The sequence below is a fragment of the Aquarana catesbeiana genome, linkage group LG01 (assembly GCF_042186555.1).
Source record: "Aquarana catesbeiana isolate 2022-GZ linkage group LG01, ASM4218655v1, whole genome shotgun sequence".
Taxonomy (NCBI): Eukaryota; Metazoa; Chordata; class Amphibia; order Anura; family Ranidae; genus Aquarana; species Aquarana catesbeiana.
In genome coordinates, this window is record NC_133324.1 from 969421661 (window position 1) to 969446092 (window position 24432).

At 46.7% G+C, this 24432-nt stretch overlaps 1 protein-coding gene across 1 annotated transcript in view; it reads right to left on the reverse strand.

Moving 5' to 3' along the window:
- The window catches only part of LOC141128829 (uncharacterized), a 73615-nt gene that overhangs the window by 34499 nt on the left and 14684 nt on the right, over positions 1-24432 (reverse strand). Inside the window, exons 5-8 of the mRNA XM_073616382.1 lie at positions 20729-20770; positions 14740-14781; positions 14516-14641; positions 8440-8484 (exon numbers count right to left, since the gene is read on the reverse strand). Of these exons, the coding sequence (XP_073472483.1) occupies positions 8440-8484; positions 14516-14641; positions 14740-14781; positions 20729-20770 (255 nt within the window). The remainder of the gene's footprint in view (positions 1-8439; positions 8485-14515; positions 14642-14739; positions 14782-20728; positions 20771-24432) is intronic.

Genomic DNA, 24432 nt, shown 5'->3' on the forward strand with positions numbered 1-24432 from the left:
AGCACTATGTGTGTTATGTATTCCTGACCCCAGCACTCTCCTGCACTCTGTGTGTTATGTAGTCCTGACCCCAGCACTCCTGACTCCTGCACTCTGTGTGTTATGTACTCCTGACCCCTGCACTCTGTGTGTTATGTACTCCTGACCCTGCACTCTGTGTGTTATGTACTCCTGACCCCAGCACTATGTGTGTTATGTACTCCTGACCCCAGCACTCTGTGTGTTATGTACTCCTGACCCCAGCACTATGTGTGTTATGTACTCCTGACCCGAGCACTATGTGTGTTATGTACTCCTGACCCCAGCACTCTGTGTGTTATGTACTCCTGACCCGAGCACTCCTGACTGCTCCACTCTGTGTGTTATGTACTCCTGACTCCTGCATTCTGTGTGTTATGTACTCCTGACCCCTGCACTCTGTGTGTTATGTACTCCTGACCCCAGCACTCTGTGTGTTATGTACTCCAGACTCCTGCACTCTGTGTGTTATGTACTCCAGACTCCTGCACTTTGTGTGTTATGTACTCCTGAAGTGTGCACTCTGTGTGTTATGTATTCCTGACCCTTGCACTCTGTGTGTTATGTACTCCTGACCCCAGCACTCCGTGTGTTATGTACTCCTGACCCCAGCACTCCTGACTGCTCCACTCTGTGTGTTATGTACTCCTGACTCCTGCACTATGTGTGTTATGTACTCCTGACCCCAGCACTATGTGTGTTATGTACTCCTGACCCCAGCACTCTGTGTGTTATGTACTCCTGACCCCAGCACTCCTGACTGCTCCACTCTGTGTGTTATGTACTCCTGACTCCTGCATTCTGTGTGTTATGTACTCCTGATCCAAGCACTCTGTGTGTTATGTACTCCTGACCCCTGCACTCTGTGTGTTATGTACTCCTGACCCCAGCACTATGTGTGTTATGTACTCCTGACCCCAGCACTCTGTGTGTTATGTACTCCTGATCCCAGCACTCCTGACTCCTGCACTCTGTGTGTTATGTACTCCTGACCCCTGCACTCTGTGTGTTATGTACTCCTGACCCCAGCACTCCTGACTCCTGTACTCTGTGTGTTATGTACTCCTGACCCCTGCACTCTGTATGTTATGTACTCCTGACCCTGCATTCTGTGTGTTATGTACTCCTGACCCCTGCACTCTGTGTGTTATGTACTCCTGACCCTGCACTCTGTGTGTTATGTACTCCTGACCCCAGCACTATGTGTGTTATGTATTCCTGACCCCAGCACTCTCCTGCACTCTGTGTGTTATGTACTCCTGACCCCAGCACTCCTGACTCCTGCACTCTGTGTGTTATGTACTCCTGACCCCTGCACTCTGTGTGTTATGTACTCCTGACCCTGCAATCTGTGTGTTATGTACTCCTGACCCTGCACTCTGTGTGTTATGTACTCCTGACCCCTGCACTCTGTGTGTTATGTACTCCTGACCCTGCACTCTGTGTGTTATGTACTCCTGACCCCAGCACTATGTGTGTTATGTACTCCTGACCCCAGCACTCTGTGTGTTATGTACTCCTGACCCCAGCACTATGTGTGTTATGTACTCCTGACCCGAGCACTATGTGTGTTATGTACTCCTGACCCAAGCACTCTGTGTGTTATGTACTCCTGACCCCAGCACTCCTGACTGCTCCACTCTGTGTGTTATGTACTCCTGACTCCTGCATTCTGTGTGTTATGTACTCCTGACCCCTGCACTCTGTGTGTTATGTACTCCTGACCCCAGCACTCTGTGTGTTATGTACTCCAGACTCCTGCACTCTGTGTGTTATGTACTCCAGACTCCTGCACTTTGTGTGTTATGTACTCCTGAAGTGTGCACTCTGTGTGTTATGTATTCCTGACCCTTGCACTCTGTGTGTTATGTACTCCTGACCCCAGCACTCCGTGTGTTATGTACTCCTGACCCCAGCACTCCTGACTGCTCCACTCTGTGTGTTATGTACTCCTGACTCCTGCACTATGTGTGTTATGTACTCCTGACCCCAGCACTATGTGTGTTATGTACTCCTGACCCCAGCACTCTGTGTGTTATGTACTCCTGACCCCAGCACTCCTGACTGCTCCACTCTGTGTGTTATGTACTCCTGACTCCTGCATTCTGTGTGTTATGTACTCCTGATCCAAGCACTCTGTGTGTTATGTACTCCTGACCCTGCATTCTGTGTGTTATGTACTCCCGACGTCTGCACTCTGTGTCCTATGTTCTCCAGACTCCTTCACTCTGTGTGTTATGTACTCCTGATCCCAACACTCTGTGTGTTATGTACTCCTGACTCCAGTATTCTGTGTGTTATGTACTCCTGACCCCAGCACTATGTGTGTTATGTACTCCTAACTCCTGCATTCTGTGTGTTATGTACTCCTGACCCTGCACTCTGTGTGTTATGTACTCCTGACCCCTGCACTCTGTGTGCTATGTACTCCTGACGTCTGCACTCTGTGTCCTATGTGCTCCAGACTCCTTCACTCTGTGTGTAATGTACTCCTGACCCCAGCACTCCTGCACTCTGTGTGTTATGTACTCCTGACCCCTGAACTCTGTGTGTTATGTACTCCTGACCCCAGCACTCTGTGTGTTATGTACTCCTGACCCCAGCACTCTGTGTGTTATGTAGTCCTGACCCCTGCACATGTGTGTTATGTAGTCCTGACCCCAGCACTCCTGACTCCTGCACTCTGTGTGTTATGTACTCCTGACCCCTGCACTCTTTGTGTGATTTACTCCTGCCTCCTGCACTCTGTGTGTTATGTACTCCTGACCCCAGCACTATGTGTGTTATGTACTCCTGACCCCAGCACTCTGTGTGTTATGTACTCCTGACCCCAGCACTCTGTGTGTTATGTACTCCTGACCCCAGCACTCTGTGTGTTATGTACTCCTGACCCCAGCACTATGTGTGTTATGTACTCCTGACCCCAGCACTCTGTGTGTTATGTACTCCTGATCCCAGCACTCCTGACTCCTGCACTCTGTGTGTTATGTACTCCTGACCCCTGCACTCTGTGTGTTATGTACTCCTGACCCCAGCACTCCTGACTCCTGTACTCTGTGTGTTATGTACTCCTGACCCCTGCACTCTGTATGTTATGTACTCCTGACCCTGCATTCTGTGTGTTATGTACTCCTGACCCCTGCACTCTGTGTGTTATGTACTCCTGACCCTGCACGCTGTGTGTTATGTACTCCTGACCCCAGCACTATGTGTGTTATGTATTCCTGACCCCAGCACTCTCCTGCACTCTGTGTGTTATGTACTCCTGACCCCAGCACTCCTGACTCCTGCACTCTGTGTGTTATGTACTCCTGACCCCTGCACTCTGTGTGTTATGTACTCCTGACCCTGCACTCTGTGTGTTATGTACTCCTGACCCTGCACTCTGTGTGTTATGTACTCCTGACCCCTGCACTCTGTGTGTTATGTACTCCTGACCCTGCACTCTGTGTGTTATGTACTCCTGACCCCAGCACTATGTGTGTTATGTACTCCTGACCCCAGCACTCTGTGTGTTATGTACTCCTGACCCCAGCACTATGTGTGTTATGTACTCCTGACCCGAGCACTATGTGTGTTATGTACTCCTGACCCCAGCACTCTGTGTGTTATGTACTCCTGACCCCAGCACTCCTGACTGCTCCACTCTGTGTGTTATGTACTCCTGACTCCTGCATTCTGTGTGTTATGTACTCCTGACCCCTGCACTCTGTGTGTTATGTACTCCTGACCCCAGCACTCTGTGTGTTATGTACTCCAGACTCCTGCACTTTGTGTGTTATGTACTCCTGAAGTGTGCACTCTGTGTGTTATGTATTCCTGACCCTTGCACTCTGTGTGTTATGTACTCCTGACCCCAGCACTCCGTGTGTTATGTACTCCTGACCCCAGCACTCCTGACTGCTCCACTCTGTGTGTTATGTACTCCTGACTCCTGCACTATGTGTGTTATGTACTCCTGACCCCAGCACTCTGTGTGTTATGTACTCCTGACCCCAGCACTCTGTGTGTTATGTACTCCTGACCCCAGCACTCCTGACTGCTCCACTCTGTGTGTTATGTACTCCTGACTCCTGCATTCTGTGTGTTATGTACTCCTGATCCAAGCACTCTGTGTGTTATGTACTCCTGACCCCTGCACTCTGTGTGTTATGTACTCCTGACCCCAGCACTATGTGTGTTATGTACTCCTGACCCCAGCACTCTGTGTGTTATGTACTCCTGATCCCAGCACTCCTGACTCCTGCACTCTGTGTGTTATGTACTCCTGACCCTGCACTCTGTGTGTTATGTACTCCTGACCCTGCACTCTGTGTGTTATGTACTCCTGACCCCTGCACTCTGTGTGTTATGTACTCCTGACCCTGCACTCTGTGTGTTATGTACTCCTGACCCGGCACTCTGTGTGTTATGTACTCCTGACCCCAGCACTATGTGTGTTATGTATTCCTGACCCCAGCACTCTCCTGCACTCTGTGTGTTATGTACTCCTGACCCCAGCACTCCTGACTCCTGCACTCTGTGTGTTATGTACTCCTGACCCCTGCACTCTGTGTGTTATGTACTCCTGACCCTGCACTCTGTGTGTTATGTACTCCTGACCCTGCACTCTGTGTGTTATGTACTCCTGACCCCTGCACTCTGTGTGTTATGTACTCCTGACCCTGCACTCTGTGTGTTATGTACTCCTGACCCCAGCACTATGTGTGTTATGTACTCCTGACCCCAGCACTCTGTGTGTTATGTACTCCTGACCCCGGCACTCCTGACTGCTCCACTCTGTGTGTTATGTACTCCTGACTCCTGCATTCTGTGTGTTATGTACTCCTGACCCCTGCACTCTGTGTGTTATGTACTCCAGACTCCTGCACTCTGTGTGTTATGTACTCCAGACTCCTGCACTTTGTGTGTTATGTACTCCTGAAGTGTGCACTCTGTGTGTTATGTATTCCTGACCATTCCACTCTGTGTGTTATGTACTCCTGACCCCAGCACTCCGTGTGTTATGTACTCCTGACCCCAGCACTCCTGACTGCTCCACTCTGTGTGTTATGTACTCCTGACTCCTGCACTATGTGTGTTATGTACTCCTGACCCCAGCACTATGTGTGTTATGTACTCCTGACCCCAGCACTCTGTGTGTTATGTACTCCTGACCCCAGCACTCCTGACTGCTCCACTCTGTGTGTTATGTACTCCTGACTCCTGCATTCTGTGTGTTATGTACTCCTGATCCAAGCACTCTGTGTGTTATGTACTCCTGACCCCTGCACTCTGTGTGTTATGTACTCCTGACCCCAGCACTATGTGTGTTATGTACTCCTGACCCCAGCACTCTGTGTGTTATGTACTCCTGATCCCAGCACTCCTGACTCCTGCACTCTGTGTGTTATGTACTCCTGACCCCTGCACTCTGTGTGTTATGTACTCCTGACCCCAGCACTCCTGACTCCTGTACTCTGTGTGTTATGTACTCCTGACCCCTGCACTCTGTATGTTATGTACTCCTGACCCTGCATTCTGTGTGTTATGTACTCCTGACCCCTGCACTCTGTGTGTTATGTACTCCTGACCCTGCACTCTGTGTGTTATGTACTCCTGACCCCAGCACTATGTGTGTTATGTATTCCTGACCCCAGCACTCTCCTGCACTCTGTGTGTTATGTACTCCTGACCCCAGCACTCCTGACTCCTGCACTCTGTGTGTTATGTACTCCTGACCCCTGCACTCTGTGTGTTATGTACTCCTGACCCTGCACTCTGTGTGTTATGTACTCCTGACCCTGCACTCTGTGTGTTATGTACTCCTGACCCCTGCACTCTGTGTGTTATGTACTCCTGACCCTGCACTCTGTGTGTTATGTACTCCTGACCCCAGCACTATGTGTGTTATGTACTCCTGACCCCAGCACTCTGTGTGTTATGTACTCCTGACCCCAGCACTATGTGTGTTATGTACTCCTGACCTGAGCACTATGTGTGTTATGTACTCCTGACCCCTGCACTCTGTGTGTTATGTACTCCTGACCTGAGCACTATGTGTGTTATGTACTCCTGACCCCAGCACTCTGTGTGTTATGTACTCCTGACCCCAGCACTCCTGACTGCTCCACTCTGTGTGTTATGTACTCCTGACTCCTGCATTCTGTGTGTTATGTACTCCTGACCCCTGCACTCTGTGTGTTATGTACTCCTGACCCCAGCACTCTGTGTGTTATGTACTCCAGACTCCTGCACTCTGTGTGTTATGTACTCCAGACTCCTGCACTTTGTGTGTTATGTACTCCTGAAGTGTGCACTCTGTGTGTTATGTATTCCTGACCCTTGCACTCTGTGTGTTATGTACTCCTGACCCCAGCACTCCGTGTGTTATGTACTCCTGACCCCAGCACTCCTGACTGCTCCACTCTGTGTGTTATGTACTCCTGACTCCTGCACTATGTGTGTTATGTACTCCTGACCCCAGCACTATGTGTGTTATGTACTCCTGACCCCAGCACTCTGTGTGTTATGTACTCCTGACCCCAGCACTCCTGACTGCTCCACTCTGTGTGTTATGTACTCCTGACTCCTGCATTCTGTGTGTTATGTACTCCTGATCCAAGCACTCTGTGTGTTATGTACTCCTGACCCTGCATTCTGTGTGTTATGTACTCCCGACGTCTGCACTCTGTGTCCTATGTTCTCCAGACTCCTTCACTCTGTGTGTTATGTACTCCTGATCCCAACACTCTGTGTGTTATGTACTCCTGACTCCAGTATTCTGTGTGTTATGTACTCCTGACCCCTGCACTCTGTGTGTTATGTACTCCTGACCCCAGCACTATGTGTGTTATGTACTCCTAACTCCTGCATTCTGTGTGTTATGTACTCCTGACCCTGCACTCTGTGTGTTATGTACTCCTGACCCCTGCACTCTGTGTGCTATGTACTCCTGACGTCTGCACTCTGTGTCCTATGTGCTCCAGACTCCTTCACTCTGTGTGTAATGTACTCCTGACCCCAGCACTCCTGCACTCTGTGTGTTATGTACTCCTGACCCCTGAACTCTGTGTGTTATGTACTCCTGACCCCAGCACTCTGTGTGTTATGTACTCCTGACCCCAGCACTCTGTGTGTTATGTAGTCCTGACCCCTGCACATGTGTGTTATGTAGTCCTGACCCCAGCACTCCTGACTCCTGCACTCTGTGTGTTATGTACTCCTGACCCCTGCACTCTTTGTGTGATTTACTCCTGCCTCCTGCACTCTGTGTGTTATGTACTCCTGACCCCAGCACTCCTGACTCCTGCACTCTGTGCCTTATGTACTCCTGACTCCTGCATTCTGTGTGTTATGTACTCTTGACCCCTACACTCTTTGTGTGATTTACTCCTGACCCCAGCACTCTGTGTGTTATGTAGTCCTGACCCCTGCACATGTGTGTTATGTAGTCCTGACCCCAGCACTCCTGCCTCCTGCACTCTGTGTGTTATGTACTCCTGACCCTAGCACTCCTAACTGCTGCACTCTGTGTGTTATGTACTCCTGACCCCAGCACTCCTGACTCCTGCACTCTGTGCCTTATGTACTCCTGACTCCTGCATTCTGTGTGTTATGTACTCTTGACCCCTGCACTCTTTGTGTGATGTACTCCTGACTCCTGCATTCTGTGTGTTATGTACTCCTGATCCAAGCACTCCTAAGTCCTGTGCTCTGTGTTATGCATTCCTGAGTTCTGCATTCTTTGCATTATGTACACCTGACCCAGTGGCGGCTGGTGTTTTTTTTTTGGGGGGGGGGCGGCAAACAACCACCCCCCCGGGCAAACCGGCTGCATGGCACTACACCCCCCCCCGCTATCTGCTGGTCAGTCCGGCACTTACCCAATCCAGATGGTGGGCACATGTGAGGTATCGCCGCGATCGTTAGAGCGAGAGCAATAATTCTAGCCCTAGACCTCCTCTGTAACTCAAAACTGGTAACCTGTAGAAAACTATAAACGTCTCCTATGGAGATTTTTAAGGGTCAAAGTTTGTCGCCATTCCACCAGCGGGCGCAATTTTGAAGCGTGACATGTCGGGTATCAATTCACTCGGCGTAAAATTATCTTTCACAATATAAAAAAAATTTGGGCTATCTTTAGTGCTGTCTTTTTTTTAAATTAAAAAAAAGTGTATTTTTATCCAAAATATTGTGCTTGTGAGACCGCTGCACAAATACGGTGTGACATAAAGTTATTCTCTAGGGTGTTTGAAAAAATATATAATGTTTGGGGGTTCTAAAGTTCCGAAGTAATTTTCTAGCAAAAACTTGTAAACACCAAATCTCAAAACGAGGCTCTGTCCTTAAGTGGTTAGACTGAAGATTATGTGTCACTTAGATATTTTCACTAGTCATCTTACAGCGCAGCACCACCATTTTTACATATGTTTGACTTACTTGTCCCCTGCTTAAGGTTTTCCAGGTTCGTAGAGAATCTGTCAGCTAAAAAAAGAAAAAAAAAAATACAAATTTTACAAATATATATTTACAACCTCCTGTGCCCAAACAGACGCACGACCTGGGTAGATAAGATGTACACCCCCTTTAAATGACTGCCGCCATCTATCATACTCCAACCTTAAACTCCCACTTAACCTTACCTATAATTGACAAGACCACACTTTAATTGGAGTATAACTGGCCATAGAAGCCTTTTATTCACAAATATAAAATATATATATATAACATTTTTAACCATAACAAAACTCAAATATCAGTTGCTCCCCCCCGGTGGTCTTTGAAGGCACTTCCCAACATAACTCTGTTCCACTTCATCACTGCGGGCCTTTTACCGTACTAGGCCTACGGCCGTGATAACACCAGCCCGGAGACAACCCGTCACCCGCAGTGCCACCATTACCATCTGCAGCTAACCTGTGTTAACTGCACACACCAAGGGGGCCCATACCACCAATGAGTCCCCCACACTTCCATCTCATGGGTTAGTTACCACCATCCAAGACCACCACCGCCACAGCTAACAAGGGTGACCCCCTTACCCTTGGGAGCCCCTCCACACTCTCAGTGCCCTCTGTATCCCCTCTTCCAACCCCAGGGACAAGAGGTCAATCCCCACCTCGGACAGGTGAACCCCATCCCCCTCGGAGGTAGAGTCCAACATCCTTCTCCAGCTCCTTGTGGCGGATCACCAAACCCCCGTTACGAGACACAAATTGGCCCACCCTTTTGTTTACCTTAATACAGGCTTTATTTAGGCGGTCCACAGACCTTGCCAACCTCCAAGTTGTCCTGGCCACAATATCAGACCAAATGACCAACATACTAGGGAAGGAAGTCCTCAAGCGTAAGAAGTCAATCTTAACATCCTTGATGAGCACCAACACATCAGGCGGTCTTGTCCAGGCGCGCAAAATGCTGCACTTCAGGCAAAATCCTAGCCCACTGCATTCCCGGCCTTCCTAACCAGCAGATACATGCCTCCTCCCTGGAAATCCCCAATTGCCTGTCATTAGGTCTCATGTCTGCCCGCCTGGCCCCCCAAAACACATAAGAGTGGCCCAATATCCAGACGAGACACATCTGGATTCCATCTGAAAGAAAGGAAGAAAACCACAGATAACCAAGGCAACATAACAGCTATTCACCCCACTCAGCAACCCTTAGACAAGCCCTTTAATCTCCACTCCTCCCCTTCAAGTTCCATATCAGTGGGCCGAGCTCTACTTGACCACCAAGTGCGGTCGAACGTAGGTACAGAATCTCCGTGAGTCCCATCATCTGATCTGCTTAACCGGTTCAATACAGGGCAATTTCACCCCCTTCCTTCCCAGGCCAATTTTTAGTTTTCAGCGCTGTCGCACTTTAAGCGACGATTGCGCGGTCGTGCGACGTTGTACCCAAAAAAAATTGACGTCCTTTTTTCACCACAAATAGAGCTTTTGTTTTGGTGGTATTTGATTGCCTCTGCGGTTTTTATTTTTTGCGCTATAAACAAAAGAAGAGCGACAATTTTGAAAAAAACACATTATTTTTTACTTTTTGCTATAATAAATATCCCAATTTTTTTTTTAAAAAAACACATTTTTTCCTCAGTTTCGGCCGATACGTATTCTTCTACATATTTTTGGTAAAAAAAATCGCAATAAGCGTATATTGATTGGTTTGCGCAAAAGTTATAGCGTCTACAAAATACGGGATAGATTTATGGCATTTTTAAAAAATATATATTTATTTATTTTTTTAGCGGCGATCACGATTTTTTTTCGTGACTGCGACATTATGGCGGACACATCGGACACTTTTGACACATTTTTGGGACCATTTACATTTATACAGCGATCAATGCTATAAAATTGCATTGATTACTGTGTAAATGTGACAGGCAGTGAAGGGGTTAACCACTAGGGGGCGGGGAGGGGTTAAGTATGTTTCCTAGGGAATGATTCTAACTGAAGGGGGAGGGGACGCTCAAGGGGAGGAGACCGATCAGTGTTCCTCCGTTCTGGGAACACAGATCGCTCTTCTCAGAGCTGACAGGCTGTGGATCTGTGTGTTTACACACACAGATCCATGGTCCGGCCCGGTTAACGGGCAATCGAGGGTGCCCGGCGGACATCGCGGCCGCCGGGCACACGCACCGGGTCCCGAGCAACGCGGCGGGCGCGCGCCCCCTAGACGGCCGGGAATTCCAGGACGTCATATGACGCCCACCCAGGATGGGAGATCCCATCTGTGGACGTCATATGACTATGGGCGGGTAGTGAAATGGTTAAATGCAGCTTCGTTCAACCCACATCGCGCGGCCTCAGTGGCCGACACAATGCAGAAGGAGTGCGAAGCATACTGTGTGCAATCCAAACCCGCTGCCTCCAAGCATTTTCTGAAAACTGACACGAACTGAAATTTTGACAAGGCGGACCCATCTTTGTGCATTAACAACACCCCGTCCGCAACCGGGCGAACTACCAGGAAGTCCCTCACCGCCCCCACCGGGCACACTGGAGAGTCCGGCAAAGGATATAGCCTCACCTTCACCCCCCTGCTACCCTGATGCGTCTTGGACCGGCGCAGCAATACCGCAACACTAACCCCTTTGAAAACAACATCCTGTGCCCGCAAACCCCCCGGAACCCTCTTGGAAGGGCTAACCAATTTGCTTATCCGGAAGGCACCAAAAAAGGCCAGCGAAAACGCTGCCCAAAATAAGGACACCTCGTATGCTGATGTGCATACCGTACCCAACTGACCCGATAGAGCCCGAAGGTTGCCAAAAGTCACAGGCCTCCTGACATCCCTATGTTTTTATGTCTGACGATAGCCTTTCATCGCTTGCTCGCTTCTTAAACAAGAACGCCAGTCCATAGCTGAAACAGACACCCCTTGATCCAGATTCCTGGAAACAAAATAGATGACTAGCAACCTTACCTCCGCAGCCCCCGGTTCCACTCCGACCTGCCTGACCAACGCCCACCATTCGTTCCAAACCTTCTTGTAAGCCCCCCACGTGGACCCACTCACCAATCCCCTTATGCATCCCACGAGGACTCCAAGACGATCGACCACACGGAACACCCTGTCGTTCTGCCATCGGAGCCAACTGCCGAAATTTGTCCCACTGAAAGCGAGACAAGGCGTTAGCCAACGTGTTATCCACCCCCGGGAGATATACCGTGTATAAAAGGATATTCAGCTGTAGGCAACGCAGCACCAAGTGCCGCAGCAGCCGAATGACAGGTTGTGACGATGCTGAGATGCGGTTAATGACTTGTATCACTCCCAGATTGTCACAATTCAATCCCAACTTCCTATCCCTGAACCCCATATCTCAATTGCCAGCACCACTGGAAACAGCTCCAGCAGAACCAGATTTTTTCGGAAGATGGCCTCCATCCAAGCACTGGGCCAGGGCTCGGCGCTCCATTGCCCCTGATAGAATGCCCCGTACCCCGTCGACCCGGCCGCATCCGTGAAAAGATCCAGATCAAAATTACTCACCGGGCCAGACATCCACAACGATCTACCATTGTAGTTTGACAAGAAAGTATCCCACACCCTCAAGTCCTCGCGATGTTCCCGGGTGATGCAAATGAAATGGGTGGGGGACCTGACCCCCCGCGTCGGCAGATCCCCCTGCCCATGGGAATGATGCGACATGAAAAATTCAATTTTCCCAGTAAGGACTGCAGCTTCCTAAGCTGAATCTTTCACATGAATCTCCCCTGTAAGAGCCACCAGCTTCCCCTCTGGTAATCGACACTCAATAGCTTCTGAGTCGATGACTATGCCCAAGAAGCTAAGAGCGGTAATCGGGGCCCACCGCCTTATCGCCCACCATCGGAATACCGAATGCACCCGCCATTTGCTGCAAGGTGGATAATAGTACCGCACACACATTTAACGATGGGGGACCTACGCAGAGGAAGTCATCCAGGTAATGAATTATGGAATTCAGTCCCGAAACAACCACCCATTCCACAAAGGAGCTGAAAGCTTCAAACAACGCTCATGAAATTGAGCAGCCCATAGGCAAGCAGCGATCGACGTAGAACTCACCCTGCCAGCAGCACCCTAATAACCAAAAACTGTTAGGACAGGGACTGTATGGACTGGGAGCAGGCACAAGGCCGATTCGATGCCCGCTTTTGCCATTAGCGCACCCTTACCACAGTGGCGCACCCAACCCACAGCTGCATCAAAGGACGTGTACGACACTGTGCAGGCGTTCGGGACGATCGCGTCATTGACCGAACCCACCTTTGGAAATGACAAATGGTGTATCAGCCGAAACTTATTGGGTCCTGGAGAATCTCTACTGGTCTGAAGGCTGCAGTCAGAGATCTGGTACAGAGCATGGGCATCCGCAGAACTTATTTCAGGGGGGGGGGGGCATAATTTTAAGGTCACCAATGCTCCCCCCCTTTTCGATAATGTCATGAAGGGGAGGGGCTTAGTCATTATCACATAAAGCGTGATAACCCTCCCCCTTCCACTGCCACATTTGGCACAGTTTGTTTCTGCAATAATAATCCCCAATATTGGTGTCAGTTTCTGCAATAATAATCCCCAGCGCTGGTGCAGTAGCTGCAATATTAGCCCCAGCATAGATGGTGAGTGGTGATATGCTAATTTAAAACCATGCAGCATGAAGGAGCTAATTAACACTGACATTGGCCACTAATTCAGCTCAAGGGGTTAATGAACACTGCTATTGATCACTAATGAGGTAGTGGCCAGTGGCTGTGTTAATTACCCCTTTGTATTGCAGCAGGAATAGGTTAACGCTGACACTGGCCACTAATGCAGCACAAAGGGGTTAATTAACTGAATTATTGGCCAGTGTCAGTACATTAACCCCTTCATGCTGCATATTACTGGCTAATGGCTTAATTAACCCCCAATCACAAAACCCATCACAGCTCCCAAGACATTAACTAGTCCAGTGCACTGGAAAAGCGTAACTGCAACATTACACTGTTAAGCAACATGCCCTGCAAGAAATATCCAGAGCCTAGTAGTAGACCTACTGCCCTGTGCAGAGCGATGGTGGTGGGGAGGGGAGGGTGACAGTGTCACCTGGGAGGAAGGAGGGCACCTGACTACATGGCGTCACCGCACATGAGCGTCACATTCCAAACCACAAAAAGTCACATCAGTAATCATCATCATCATCACATATCCACCAACAGCCCTTCCCCTCTTTCTGCCATTGCTCACTTACCTAATTCCAGCAACATGCACGCTCCCTCGCGGTGCCTCTCTCCTGTCCCGGCCTCTGAATGACATCATGTCAGAGGCGGGGACTAGAAATGATCTGTGGGGCGGAGTTCACTCCTCCTGACAGAGAAATGTCTTCTCAGCTGAGTGTAGGAGGGCAGGGAGCGTTCCAGCACTCGGCACCCCGCTGCAACTCTGCAAGGGCACTTTAGGTCTGACTTGGGTAGTGATCTGTGACTGTGTACTGATGTGCATGTTCATCTGCCATTGAGCACAGTTTAGCCAGCACTGCCCTCACTATCATGTTGCCGAATCCAGGGGGGGGGGGGGGCACTTGACCCCCCTTGCCCCCTGCTGTGGACGCCCATGGTACAGAGAAGACGCAAGAACCAATGTTTTGTGGGGAGTGACTTCAGTGGGCTGTCTGCTTGGGAAGTTGAACCCCATCCAGGGCAGCAGAAGAAGCTGTAGCAGCCAAACCTTTTGAGCACTTCAACTTCCCCTTGTTAGTTTTGCAATAAAGCCTTTAACAAGATATTCCATGACAGGACTTGTTTTCCAGGCAGCTATCTGAATTTCACAGCCTGGTGACATGCTCAGTTTGGGGTCCCGCTTCCAATGCTCAGGGGCCTTCCGAGTGAAGATATTGCGCTAGAGAAGAACCCAAAGATCCCCTTTTCTCCCGCATAGTCTCCTAGTTTACCAGATGCTGACAGAAGAGGTCACTGCACACTGTCTGGTGAGGGCCATCTCATATGACCCCCCAGAACAGGCTTACATATATATCCTATTGACTTACTTTTTTTCCTTTCCACTTCCAGTTTGGAATCAAACTTTTTCAGTTCATAAGAGAAAATCAACTGTTTTCTAGAGAACATTTTCTGTTGATAAATTAGATCATCCTGCAGTAAAATAAGGTTGGTGACTGAAGGAGAAAAAAACAAAAACATAAAAAATGCAAATTTCAGACATCTGTGACCAAACAAGTAGACTTCTTCTAGTCAATACACGGTTCTGACTTACCTGTTTCTTTAAGGTGTTCCAGTAGTGAAGAGAGGTTACTGACTGAAACAAAGAAAAACAAATTACGTATGCCATCTTCAAGCAATCAGCAAGACTGGTTGGCCATATAGCATGCCCTGCACTTCAAATTACCATTTTATAGGTTAGGTGCAAAAGAGGAGCAACCTCATACAAAAAAAAATGACTTTACAGGTATAGTGTTCTTTTAAAGTGGTTGTAAACCCTTTTAAACAAATTCCAGAAAAAACCTGCAAGACAAAGGCATAATGAGCTAGCATGAGCACAGGTAAAGGCAGACTGGGACAGTCCATTATTCAAGGCTGGGGACAATGAAGCAGTATAAGCACGGGTATAGGTAGACTAGGACAGTTCATGGTTTACAGGTGGGAACCATGAAGTAGTATGAGCACAGGTGAAGGCAGACTAGTACAGTCCACGGTTCATGGCTGGGGACCATGAACTAGTATAAGCACAGGGAAAGGCAGACTGGGACAGTCCACGGTTCATGGCTGGGGACCATGGAGCAGTATGGGCACAGGTAAAGGCAGACTGAGACAGTCCACAGCTGGGGACCATGAAGCAGTATGAGCACAGGTAAAGGCAGACTGGAACAGTCCACGGTTCACGGCTGAGGACCATGAAGTAGTATGAGCACAGGTAAAGGCAGACTGGAACAGTCCACTGTTCATGGCTGGGGACCATGAAGCAGTATGAGCACAGGTAAAGGCAGACTGGGACAGTACACGGTTCATGGCTGGGGACAATTAAGTAGTATGAGCACAGGGGAAGGCAGACTGGTACAGTCCTATGGTTCATGGCTGGGGAGCATGAACTAGTATGAGCACAGGTAAAGGCAGACTGGGACAGTCCACAGTTCACGGCTGGGGACCATGAAGCAGTATGGGCACGGGTAGAGGCAGACTGGGACAGTCCACGGCTGGGGACCATGAAGTAGTATGAGCACATGTAAAGGCAGACTGGAACAGTCCATTGTTCACAGCTGAGGACCATAAAGCAGTATGAGCACAGGTAAAGGCAGACAAGAACAATCCATAGTTGACGGCTGGGGACCATGAAGCAGTATGAGAACAGGTAAAGGCAGACTGGGACAGTCCACAGTTCATGGCTGGGGACCATGAAGCAGTATGAGAACAGGTAAAGGCAGACTGGGACAGTCCACGGTTCACAGCTGGGGACCATGAAGTAGTATGAGCACAGGGGAAGGCAGACTGGGGCAGTCCATGGTTCACAATTGGGGACCATGAAGTAGTATGAGCACAGGTAAAGGCAGACTGGGACAGTCCACGGTTCACAGCTGGGGACCATGAAGTAGTATGAGCACAGGGGAAGGCAGACTGGGACAGTCCATGGTTCACAATTGGGGACCATGAAGTAGTATGAGCACAGGTAAAGGCAGACTGGGACAGTCCACGGTTCACGGCTGGGGACCATGAAGCAGTATAAGCACAGGTGAAGGCAGACTGGGACAGTCCACGGTTCATGGCTGGGGACCATGAAGCAGTTTGAGCACAGGTAAAGGGAAACTGAAACAGTCCACAGTTCAAAACTGGGGACCCTGAAGTAGTTTTAGCACAGAAAAGAGGCTCTGCTCACAAGATCCTGGTAATCAGTCCATTGGTGCAGCCTCTTGCAATGTAGTCCAGCATTCAATCCAAAGGGCTCCAGAGGTGAGTAGCCCCCCTCCTCCCAGCTCACAGATCCATCCCCACAGGGGAAAAAAGACAAACTCCTCAGGGCTCCAGACTATTTAAAAGCAGCCCAGCCACCATCTGGATACACCTCCCCAGGGATTGGCTAGGTTCTGATCAATATGCAGGCTGGACATTTCAATTCTCCCTTCCTAAGTTCCAGAAACCTCTTCTGGAGGCAGGGGGAAGCAAACAAATTTTCAGCCTCTGGATCTCTAAACAGACCAGACCAAACAATTGTTGCTCTTGCGATAATAGCAGAAGTAAAACAAAAATAACTTTTTCTAGCAGCCCAACTAGGAAAGTGCTATATTAAAAAAAAAAATACAATTATTAGCCCAGTAAGAGTAATACTTTGCTGTAACACCTTCAATTCAGGGTTGTCGCTCGCAATACTTCTTTTCTGCCACTAGAGGTTGCCAGTCTTCTAGGTTGAATGAGGTGAAGCTTCTCTTCGCAAAGTATACCAAATCATATGCAAGGAAAAAAAAAACAGCATTTTTGCTTGCACATGATTGGAGGATGGAAATCAACATACCTTCCACTCATTTACTAAGCTCTGGAGCGACTGCACCTTTAAAGTGCTCTGTCTATTTGCCTTTAGTAAATCCACCACTAAGTGTGACAGTAGGGACCTCCCACCACCATCGCTAGAGAAGCAGTGGGATGTGTGTAGGGCCACTAGACATGTAATTCGCAATTCGCTATGTTCCGAATTCATTTTTTCCATAAATTTCTACAAATTCGGTAATTCGGAAATATCCGAATTAAGGAAAACCCATTTGGCAAAGTTTTCCAAATATTCGTAAATTTGAATATTCGAAAATTCATAAATTTGAAAATTTGGAAATTTGAAAATTCGAAGATTCGGACACCTGAAAATTCGAAAATCTGAAATAGTAACTAACTAATAATAACTATTACTAACTATTAAATTCTAGGTATTGGAACTTCCTTACAAATTTGGCTGTTAGTGAACGTAACAAATACGAATTTATCCAAAGCTACGAATTATCCGAAATAACGAATGCCGCATCTAAACTAATGGAATGTAACAAATTAATAATAATAAATAACAATAATATTAATAATACATTTTTTATTATTTTTATTTCCTGTTAATTCATTCTGTTCTATTTGTTTAGATGCAGCATTCGTTATTTTGATTAAATTCGTATTTGTTACAGCCAAATTTGAAAGGAAATTCCAATACCTATAATTTAATAGTTAGTTATTATTTTATTATTATTATTATTATTGTTATTTAATATTATTAATTTGTTACATTCCATTTGTTTAGATGCGACATTCGTTAATTCGGATAATTCATAGCTTCAGATAAATTCGTATTCGTTACGTTCACTAACAGCCAAATTTGAAAGGAGATTCCAATACCTATAATTTAATAGTTAGTTATTCTTTTGAATTTTCGGATTTTCTTTCTTATTTTCGGATTTTTTAAATTTTCAAATTTACGAATTGCGATCATAATGAATGACCCCAAAAAAAAGAATGAAACGAAAACAAACACATTTTTTGGCAGTGCACGTTCAACCCCTGAGATATATGCCTGCCTCCACTCCTGAGGTGAAAGCCCACCACCCCTGAGGTATATGCCTCCACCATTGAGGTATATGCCTGCCTCCACTCCTGAGTTGAAAGACCACCACCTCTGAGGTATATGCCTCCACCCCTGCCTCCACTCCTGAGGTGAAAGCTTACCACCCCTGAGGTATATGCCTCCACCCCTGAGGTATATGCCTGCCTCCACTCCTGAGGTGAAAGCCCACCACCCCTAAGGTATATGCTTCAACCCCTGAGGTATATGCCTGCCTCCACTCCTGAGGTGAAAGCCCACCACCCCTGAGGTATATGCCTCCACCATTGAGGTATATGCCTGCCTCCACTCCTGAGTTGAAAGACCACCACCTCTGAGGTATATGCCTCCACCCCTGCCTCCACTCCTGAGGTGAAAGCTTACCACCCCTGAGGTATATGCCTCCACCCCTGAGGTATATGCCTGCCTCCACTCCTGAGGTGAAAGCCCACCACCCCTGAGGTATATGTCTCTACCCCTGAGGTATATGCCTCCACCCCTGAGGTATATGGCTGCCTCCACTCCTGAGTTGAAAGCCCACCACCTCTGAGGTATATGCCTCCACCCCTGCCTCCACTCCTGAGGTGAAAGCTTACCACCCCTGAGGTATATGCCTCCATCCCTGAGGTATATGCCTGCCTCCACTCCGGAGGCGAAAGCCCACCACCCCTAAGGTATATGCCTCCACCTCTGAGGTATATGCCTGCCTCCACTCCTGAGGTGAAAGCCCACCACCCCTGAGGTATATGCCTCCATCCCTGAGGTATATGCCTGCCTCCACTCCTGAGGTGAAAGCCCACCACCCCTGAGGTATATTCCTCCATCCCTGAGGTATATGCCTTCCACCACTCCTGAGGTAAAAGCCCACCACCCCTGAGGTATATGCCTCCACCATTGAGGTATATGCCTGCCTCCACTACTAAGGTGAAAGCCCACCACCCCTGAGGTATATGCTTCTACCCCTGAGGTCTATGCTTCCACCCCTGAGGTATATGCCTGCCTCCACTCCTGAGGTGAAAGCCCACCACCCATAAGGTATATGCCTCTACCCCTGAGGTATTTGCCTGCCTCCACTCCTGAGGTGAAAGCCCACCACCCCTGAGGTATATGCCTCCACCCCTGAGGTATATGCTATCCTCCACTCCTGAGGTAAAAGCCCACTACCCCTGGGGTATATGCCCCCACCCCCGAGGTATATGCCTGCCTCCACTACTGAGGTGAAAGCCCACCACCCCTAAGGTATATTCTTCCACCCCTGAGGTATATGCCTGCCTCCACTCCTGATGTGAAAGCCCACCACCCCTAAGGTATATGCCTCCACCACTGAGGTATATGCCTGCCTCCACTCCTGAGTTGAAAGCCCACCACCTCTGAGGTATATGCCTCCACCTCTGCCTCCACTCCTGAGATGAAAGCTTACCACCCCTGAGGTATATGCCTCCACTCCTGAGGTATATGCCTGCCTCCACTCCTGAGGTGAAAGCCCACCACCCCTGAGGTATATGCCTCTATCCCTGAGGTATATGCCTCTACCCCTGAGGTATATGCCTCCACCCCTGAGCTATATGCCTGCCTCCACTCCTGAAGTGAAAGCTCACCACCCCTGAGGTATATGCCTCCACCATTGAGGTATATGCCTGCCTCCGCTCCTGAGATGAAAGCCCACCACCCCTGAGGTATATTCCTCTACCCCTGAGGTCTATGCCTCCACCCCTGAGGTATAGGCCTGCCTCTACTCCTGAGGTGAAAGCCCACCACCGCTGAGGTATATGCCTCCACCCCTGAGGTATATGCCTCCACCCCTGAGGTATTTGCCTGCCTCCACTCCTGAGTTGAAAGCCCAACACCCCATGGTATATGCCTCCACCCCTGAGGTATATGCCTCCACCCCTTAGGTATATGCCATCCTCCACTCCTGAGGTAAAAGCCCACTACCCCTGGGGTATATGCCCCCACCCCTGAGGTATATGCCTGCCTCCACTTCTGAGGTAAAAGCCCACCACCCCTGAGGTATATGCCTCCACCCCTGAGGTATATGCCTCCACCCCTGAGGTATATGCCTGCCTCCAATCCTGAGGTGAAAGCCCACCACCCCTGAGGTATATGCCTCCACCCCTGAGGTATATGCCTCCACCCCTGAGGTATTTGCCATCCTCCACTCTTGACATGAAAGCCCACCACCCCTGAGGTATTTGCCATCCTCCACTCTTGACATGAAAGCCCACCACCCCTGAGGTATATGCCTCCACCCCTGAGGTATATGCCTCCACGCTGAGGTACAAGAACACTGCCCCTGTGGTACGTGCCACCACCCATGGAAGTACATGTCTACCTTCTGTACAGTAAAGGCTGTACCAAGGAGAATTTGTGGTCATGTGACTTCAAAAAGGAATATGAAGAGAAAAATGATTTGTTGTTTTTCGACAAATTTATTTTAGAAGCTGAAATATCACGCCGCGGGCATGAGCGCACCAAACCAGGAAGTGCTAGATTACGAACTAGGTATGTGAGCGGCCACCCTGCCGCAGTAAATGTACGGTGGGCGGTCCGCAAGTGGTTAATCATGGTGGTCCTTTACAACCACAAATTGTCACAGCAGAGTTTAGTTTCTGAAAACTCTTTATGACTTCATACGGTGAGAGATCATTTGTAGGAGAGGATGGATAATGGATTCTCTGCCTACCGTCATTCATCAGCTGTGCCTGCTCCTCTGTGAGATTACCATCTGAGGAGGAAACAAAAAACATGTCAGAGGATGTCCCCCAGTATATATTCCATAGTATATGTATATAGAAAGCCTAAATATACAGAGCTGTACATGCTGTATCTGCAGTCTAGACTAGCCATAGACGTGTGATGGTACAGTGCCTTGAAAAAGTATTCATAACCCCTTGAAATTTTCCACATTTTGTCATGTTACAACCAAAAACGTAAATGTATTTTATTAGGCTTTTATGTGATAGACCAACACAAAGTGGCACATAATTGTGAAGTGGAAGGAAAATGATAAATGGTTTTCAAAAATTTTTTTTTTACAAATAAATATGTGAAAAGTGTGGGGGGGGGCATTTGTACTCAGCCCCCCTTTTTTCCTGAAACCCCTAACTAAAATCTAGTGGACCCAATTGCCTTCAGAAGTCACCTAATTAGTAAATAAGAGTCCACCTGTGTGTAATTTAATCTCAGTATAAATAGAGCTGTTCTGTGAAGCCCTCAGAGGTTTGTTAGAGAACCTTAGTGAACAAACAGCAGTAGGAAGGCCAAGGAACACACCAGACAGGTCAGGGATAAAGTTGTGGAGAAGTATAAAGCAGGGTTAAGTTATAAAAAAAAAAATCTCCCAAGCTTTGAACATCTCACGGAGCTCTGTTCAATCCATCATCTGAAAATGGAAAGAGTATGGCACAACTGCAAACCTACCGAGACATGGGAGTCCACCTAAACTGACCGGCCGGGCAAGGAGAGCATTCATCAGAGAAGCAGCCAAGAGGCCAATGGTAACTCTGGAGGAGCTGCAGAGATCCACAGCTCAGGTGGGAGAATCTGTCCACAGGGCAACTATTAGTCGTGTTCTCCACAAATCTTCCCCTTATGGAAGAGTGGCAAGAAGAAAGCCATTGTTGAAAGAAAGTCATAAGAAGTCCTGTCTGCAGTTTGTGAGAAGCCATGTGGAGGACACAGCAAACATGTGGAAGAAGGTGCTCTGGTCAGATGAGACCAAAATTGAACTTTGTGGCCTAAAAGCAAATCGCTATGTGTGGGGAAAACTAACACTGCACATCACCCTGAACACACCATCCCCACCGTGAAATATGGTGGTGGCAGCATCATGGTGTGGGGATGCTTTTCTTCAGCAGGGACAGGGAAGCTGGTCAGAGTTGATGGGAAGATGGATGGAGCCAAATACAGGGCAATCTTAGAAGAAAACCTGTTAGAGTCTCCAAAAGATTTGAGACTGGGGCGGAGGTTCACCCACAACGACCCTAAACATACAGCCAGAGCTACAATGGAATGGTTTAGATCGGCCCAGTCACAGTCCAGAACTAAATCCAATTGAGAATCTGTGGTAAGACTTGGAAATTGCTGTTCACAGACGCTCTCCATCCAATCTGACAGAGCTTGAGATATTTAGCAAAGAAGAATGGGCAAAAATGTTCCTCTCTAGATGTGCAAAGCTGGTGGAGACATCCCCAAAAAGACTTGCAGCTGTAATTGTAGAGAAAGGAGGTTCTACAAAGTATTGACTCCGGGGGGCGCTATACAAATAACCCCCGACACTTTTCACATATTTATTTGTATCATTTATCATTTTCCTTCCACTTCACAATTATGTGCCACTTTGTGTTGGTCTATCACATAAAATCCCAATAAAATACATTTACGTTTTTGGTTGTAACATGACAAAATGTGGAATATTTCAAGGGGTATGAATACTTTTTTAAGGCACTGTAGGTACCTCCTGAGTCCAGTCTCTGCTAAATTGGGTGACAATTCCTGATCAGCCGAACAGCCCCGGGTTTGGTTCAAGCACGGTTCAGTGAACTGCAAAAAGGTTTGGAGGATGAACCCAGTGGCGGCCCGTCCATAAGAAGGGGTGCAGGGGTGCTGCATCCCTATTCATTAGATGTGCAATTAGCTTTGTTCCAAATTTGTCTTTTATCAAAATTCTGCAAATTCATTAATTCGGAGATATCTGAATTAACGAAAGATCAAATTTTTTCGAAAACAAAATGTTTTAAAGATCGAATATTCGAAAGAACGAAAATCCGATATTCGAAAATCCGAAAATCCAATAGAACGAAAAACCTGAAATTCGAAAATCCAAAAATTCGAAAGAACGAAAATCCGAAATAATAACTAACTAATAATAACTAACTATTAAATTATAGGTATTGGAATTTCCTTTCAAATTTGGCTGTTGGTGAACATAACGAATACGAATTCATCCGAAGTTATGAATTATCCGAAATAACAAATGCTACATCTAAACGAATGGAACTTAACTAATTGATATTAATAAATACTAGTAGCATTATTATTATTTTGTTATTAATAATAATATTATTTATTATTATTTATTTTTTCCGTTCCATTTGTTTAGATGCAGCATTTGTTATTTTGGATAATTCGTAACTTCGGATAAATTCGTATTCGTTACGTTCACTAACAGCCAAATTTGAAAGAAAATTCCAATACCTATAATTTAATACCTAGTTATTATTAGTTAGTTAGCTATTATTTCTGATTTTAGAATTTTCTGATTTTCGTTCCTTTTTTTGGATTGTCGTTCTCTCAAAATTTTTCAGATTTTTGTTCTTATTTTCGGATGTTCGAATTTCATATTATTACAAATGATCGAAATAATGAATACCGCATCTAAACGAATGGAACTTAACGAAATAATATTAATAAATAATAATGAAATTATTATTATTAATATTCATAAATATTAATAACATTATTATTATTTATTATTATTAATAATAATATTATTATTTATTATGATTAATTCATTACGCTCCACTTGTTTAGATGCGGCATTCGTTATTTTGGATAATTCGTAGCTTTGGATAATTTCGTATTTGTTAAGTTCACTAACAGCCAAATTTGAAAGGAAATTCCAATACCTATAATTTAATCTTTAGTTATTATTAGTTAGTTAGTTAGATATTATTGTGGATTTTCGATTTTCTGATTTTCGTTCTTATTTTTGGATTGTCGTTCTTTCTAAATTTTTCAGATTTTTGTTCTTATTTTCGGATGTGCGAATTTCCGATTATTACAAATTATCGAAATAATGAATACCGCATCTAAACGAATGGAACTTAACTAGATAATATGAATAAATAATAACATTATTTATTATTATTAATAATAATATTATTATTTATTATTATTAATTTGTTGCGCTCCATTTGTTTAGATGCGACATTCGTTATTTTGGATAATTCGTAGCTTTGGATTAATTCGTATTCGTTACGTTCACTAACAGCCAAATTTGAAAGGAAATTCCAATACCTATAATTTAATCTTTAGTTATTATTAGTTAGTTAATTAGATATTATTTCGGATTTTCGATTTTCTGATTTTCGTTCTTATTTTTGGATTGTCGTTCTTTCAAAATTTTTCAGATTTTTGTTCTCATTTCGGATGTGCGAACTTCCAATTATTACAAATTATCGAAATAATGAATACGGCATCTAAATGAATGGAACGTAACAAATTGAAATTTATCCGCAATTATGAATTTATTCGCAATAACGTATGATACGAAAAATGAAATGAAAAAAAACAAAAAACGAATGAAACAAAACAGAATTTTTGTTTTATTTCGGCAGTGCACATGTCTACTATCGATGCATCCGGCCCCCTAATTTACATGCGGGT